At 47.4% G+C, this 4,571-nt stretch overlaps 1 protein-coding gene across 5 annotated transcripts in view; it reads left to right on the top strand.

Annotated features, from left to right (window-relative positions):
- SEMA6A (sema domain, transmembrane domain (TM), and cytoplasmic domain, (semaphorin) 6A) overlaps positions 1–2,930 on the top strand; it is a 60,973-nt gene extending 58,043 nt beyond the window's left edge. For all 5 annotated transcript variants that reach the window (XM_010161011.1, XM_010160995.1, XM_010160987.1 and 2 more), the window contains one exon: positions 1,741–2,930. In XM_010161011.1, the coding sequence (XP_010159313.1) occupies positions 1,741–2,930 (1,190 nt within the window). The remainder of the gene's footprint in view (positions 1–1,740) is intronic.
- Positions 2,931–4,571: the final 1,641 nt, after the last annotated feature.

Below are 4,571 nucleotides of genomic sequence, written 5' to 3'. Positions count from 1 at the left end.
GTTCTCTTAGAAACACTTAATTTGAAGATTGTTTCTAATTATATATTGTTTTCTGAGATTTACTTTCCTTCCCTTACTTTCTTCTATTAGGACATTTATACGAATGCAGGATCTTATTTTCATAAGCAATCATCTGCTCTAGCTATTTATTCTCCTCATGAAATCATAATCCTCTGTCACAGCATAATAATTTCCATGGCAACCGGCTGTGATGTCACACACAGGGACTTAGGATTTTAAGATCTGGTTTGCTTTTAAATATAAAGTTCGTATCTTGTAAGCAAGTATCCCTTGTCCACCTAAATGCTTCAATTAAATGGGATCAGGAAAGCGTACACCATGGAAGCAGTACTATAACTTGGCAGAATACCTATCAAAGGTTTCTGTGAGATAGTGGCAACGTCTCAAGGCTCTTTTAACTTAGTTTGCTGAGGAGTATTTTGCATTTGCTTCTAATTCTGGGCCACTAATGCCTTGTCTGCCAAATACATGAAAAGACATTATTCTAGGAGTTGATTTATGACATGAAAGTTTTGTATCTTCATGGAGTCTCAGAGAGCCTTGGAGGTGTGCTTTCTGTCCTGTTCTCTCTCCTGGAATAAGGACAAGGATTACATTTCCTTACAGTGTGTAAGATTTTAATGCCGTGGCACTTGGACCCTTCCTGGAGAAAGAGGTGGGAGAGATGCTCCTCCAGCTCTTTGTCAGGCTGTGGCTGCTCCTCTTTAAGCACTAAGAACAAAACCAGAAATGAAAACAAAAAGCAAACTAGAGACTCTGTGCTTGTGTTTCGTTAGTGCTGCTGGCTTGATGCCCAACTATGTCAGAAAAATTTACTTTCTTCAGAAATTCAGGGTATTGATTAATGCTAGTTGAGGGACTTCAGATGGAGGAGGTGCACTCTGCCAAAGATGCCTTCCCTGACAGTGGGCGCTTGGAGAGCCCAGTAAGATTTGACAGTGATCTCTGACCACAGCAACAGGACCACAGGATGAGGCCCTCAGAGACAGGGCTTTCAGCTGAGAAAGCACAGGCTTCAGCAGAGGTCGACCTATTCATGTGTTCAGAACAAGAGACAGCTTTTAAAATTAAAATAGCAAGGACAGTCATCTAGCAGGCTCAATAGATTTCAACACTGCGCTCTGTCTTTCATAGTTATTTAAGCATCCTCCTGAAGCTCAGGCATGTGACACTGACTTCTAAAACACATGACAAAGATAACAGAATGATAAGCAGAGAAAGGAACCTTAAACAATGTGGGATGCACTGCTCTGGGTTTGCAGAGCTTCTGTCTCCTCTCTTCTTTTTAAAGGATTTTCAATGTGAATGGTTTACCATAGTAAAAATAAGAATGTATTAGCTGAAATCAGATGGAGGGAGGGAAGGAGTGAGCACTGCGTCAGGGGAGAAGAAATAATAGATCTGACCTGCTGAAGTCAGTGTGAGTTGCCCAAGGCCAGGATTTCAAACCAATTGCACATGCCCTGCAAGTAAATTCTCTCTCCCCTCCTGAACTGCGTAGTCTTCAACTCCAGGCCTGAAAGCTGTACCGACAGCCCAGGGTTGCACATGCAAGACGCAGCTGGCAGGTACCGTATGTCTCCAAGTTTGGGCAAGCTGATCAAAAATCACCTTGCAAAACACAAACAAACCTTTGGGGGTGTGCCTTTGAACAAAGTAGTTAATGATAAATGGCTTTTCCCCGTCCTTTGTTTAACCACCGTATGCTGTTTGTTGCAGGAGTGATTCGTGAGAGTTACCTGAAGGGTCACGATCAGCTGGTGCCGGTCACCCTGTTGGCCATTGCCGTTATTCTTGCGTTTGTCATGGGGGCCGTCTTTTCGGGAATCATAGTGTACTGCATTTGCGACCACCGCCGCAGAGACGTGGCTGTTGTGCAGAGGAAGGAGAAGGAGCTGACCCACTCCCGCCGCGGCTCCATGAGCAGCGTTACCAAGCTCAGCGGCCTCTTCGGGGACGCTCAGTCCAAGGAGCCGAAACCTGAAGCCATCCTCACGCCGCTGATGCACAACGGCAAGCTGGCTACCCCAGGCAGCACTGCCAAGATGCTAATCAAAGCTGACCAGCACCATCTGGACCTGGCCGCCCTGCCAACCCCTGAGTCCACCCCGACCCTGCAACAGAAGAGAAAGCCCAGCCGCGGCAGCAGGGAATGGGAGAGGAACCAGAACCTCATCAATGCCTGCACGAAAGATATCCCTCCGATGGCATCGCCCGTGATCCCAACCGACCTGCCACTCAGGGCTTCTCCTAGCCACATTCCCAGCGTTGTGGTCCTGCCCATAGCCCAGCAAGGCTACCAGCATGAGTACGTTGACCAACCAAAAATGAGCGATGGGGCTCAGATGTCTGTGGAGGACCAGAATGCCACTCTTGAGTACAAAACTATCAAGGACCATCTCAGTAGCAAAAGCCCTAGCCACGGGGTTAACCTGGTGGAAAATCTCGACAGCATGCCACCAAAAGTACCCCAGCGGGAAGCTTCCCTCGGGCCCCCGAGCGCCTCGCTGTCGCAGAGCGGCCTGAGCAAGCGGCTGGAGATGCACTCTTCTGCTTACAACGTGGACTACAAGAGAAGCTACCCTACGAACTCGCTCACGCGAAGTCACCAGACGTCGACCCTCAAAAGAAACAACACTAACTCCTCTAACTCATCCCACCTCTCCCGCAATCAGAGCTTCGGCCGGGGCGACAACCCGCCGCCGGCCCCGCAGCGAGTGGACTCCATACAAGTCCACGCTGCTCAGGCGCAGGCTGTGACTGTATCTCGGCAGCCGAGTCTCACTGCCTACAACTCGCTGACGAGGTCAGGGTTGAAACGCACACCCTCGCTAAAGCCGGACGTACCTCCCAAACCTTCCTTTGCTCCACTCTCCACGTCCATGAAGCCCAACGACGCGTGTACATAATCAGAGTGGGGTGGGAGGGGGGAGGAGGAGGACGGCATTTAGGCAGAGGTTGCCCTCGAAAGCCAGTGTTCTGCAACGGTTACCGCTCGCTCCTCTGAGAAGATGGTTGTTGCAAGCTGAAGATGTGTCGGATTTCTGCTCTCTGGGAAAAGTGGAATATTTTTTTAACCCCGAGCCATATGACCCATGGTTGAAGGTTTGCAATTGCAGGACTCACCCCCACGACCCGCCGGTTCTTTGCTCAAAAGACTAACCCTCCATCACAAACGTTGAGCCAAAAGCACACAGGTGAAAAGATGACTGTGACATTTCACCCCCCCGCCCCCAGCTGCACAGCGCACTCCTGAACTGGGAAGGAGTGCTCTGAAAAGCAAAACAAAAACAAACAAATCTTAAAAAAAAAAAAAAAGGAAAAAAACAAGAAAAAACATAATAAAAAAATATTCCATTGATAAAGCTAACTCTGACTTAACAATGGCAGAAGTTTACTACGTGCAGGTACTGTGAAATGATGCCCATCAGTGTTACAGCCATTTGGTTACAACAATTAAATGCCGTGTTGGGCAAACTATGTCATAGATTTCTGCTACCCTTCTCTTTTAATGAATAACACGTGACTGTTAACGCAAGTAACTCCTCTTATTTATTGTTCAACTTCTGTTTTTCCTAAGGAAATTACTTCTGCGTATCATCCTGTGAGCAGCTCTTCAGAGAAGGACCCTGAAAGTTATACCTATTTAACGTGAAACCCATTAACTGGAGTAATTAAAACTCTTTTATTTTTCCAATAAATTCACTGAGTTAGATAAGTTGGAGCTGGAATTCTGAACTTTGTGCCTGGACTGCCTGATTAGCTGAAAAAAACGGGGATATCTATTTAAGTCTCTCAGCTAATTAGCTGGCTGGGCCTCTGACCTAAGACAGCGACAAACAAATACCGCAAGTTCATAACTTCTAAAGCAACTGCAAGAGAAACTCTTTAAAAGCCGCACGTTTGTGCACCATTGCTATCAACATGGCTTTGTCAGTAGCTAATACTTTCTGTGAAGGCACCAGCTTGTGATGTGCCATCTCATTTCACCTTGCATGTGAGACGGCAAACAAAATCCTCAAACAGTGTGAACTAGTTAATATGCCGGCTGTTACCATGCATAAATTATGGTCTTATCACACGGGTTTTTCGTGGGAATATATCTGTGAATAGCCTGTTTTCTTCCACATGTAAATTTGTGCCTTACACCCTCAGTTGTGTATACTTGTGAGCTGTAGTATGTAAAACCTTTTTCTTTTTCCCCTTTGAGTAATGCAAATATTTATTTATCCTTCCTCCTCCAAGCCCCTTCAAGAACTGGAGTAAAGACATTGAAAGAAAAACGTGGTGGTTATTGCATTACCCCGTGTCCCTCAAGGAATTAGGCTAGCACCACACCCCCCACTCAATTTGACTTTCCAGCTGTGCCAAGTCCTCTCTCCAAACCACCCGGCAGCGGCGATGCTCCCAGGGCACCGTGCGGGCGGGGGGGTTCTTGCCATCCCCTCCTTACCCCCTTTGACCACGCATCAGGATGAGGTTCATTCTCACCGGGCGGGAGGGAAGTGACCAACACCCTTGTCCGTGGGGCTGGGGTGTCCCCAGGCTGG

The sequence above is a fragment of the Eurypyga helias genome, unplaced genomic scaffold (genome assembly GCF_000690775.1).
Source record: "Eurypyga helias isolate BGI_N326 unplaced genomic scaffold, ASM69077v1 scaffold29250, whole genome shotgun sequence".
In the NCBI taxonomy this organism is placed as follows: Eukaryota; Metazoa; Chordata; class Aves; order Eurypygiformes; family Eurypygidae; genus Eurypyga; species Eurypyga helias.
The sequence above is the reverse complement of the archived record's forward strand: the minus strand, read 5'-3'. Positions and strand labels throughout refer to the sequence as shown.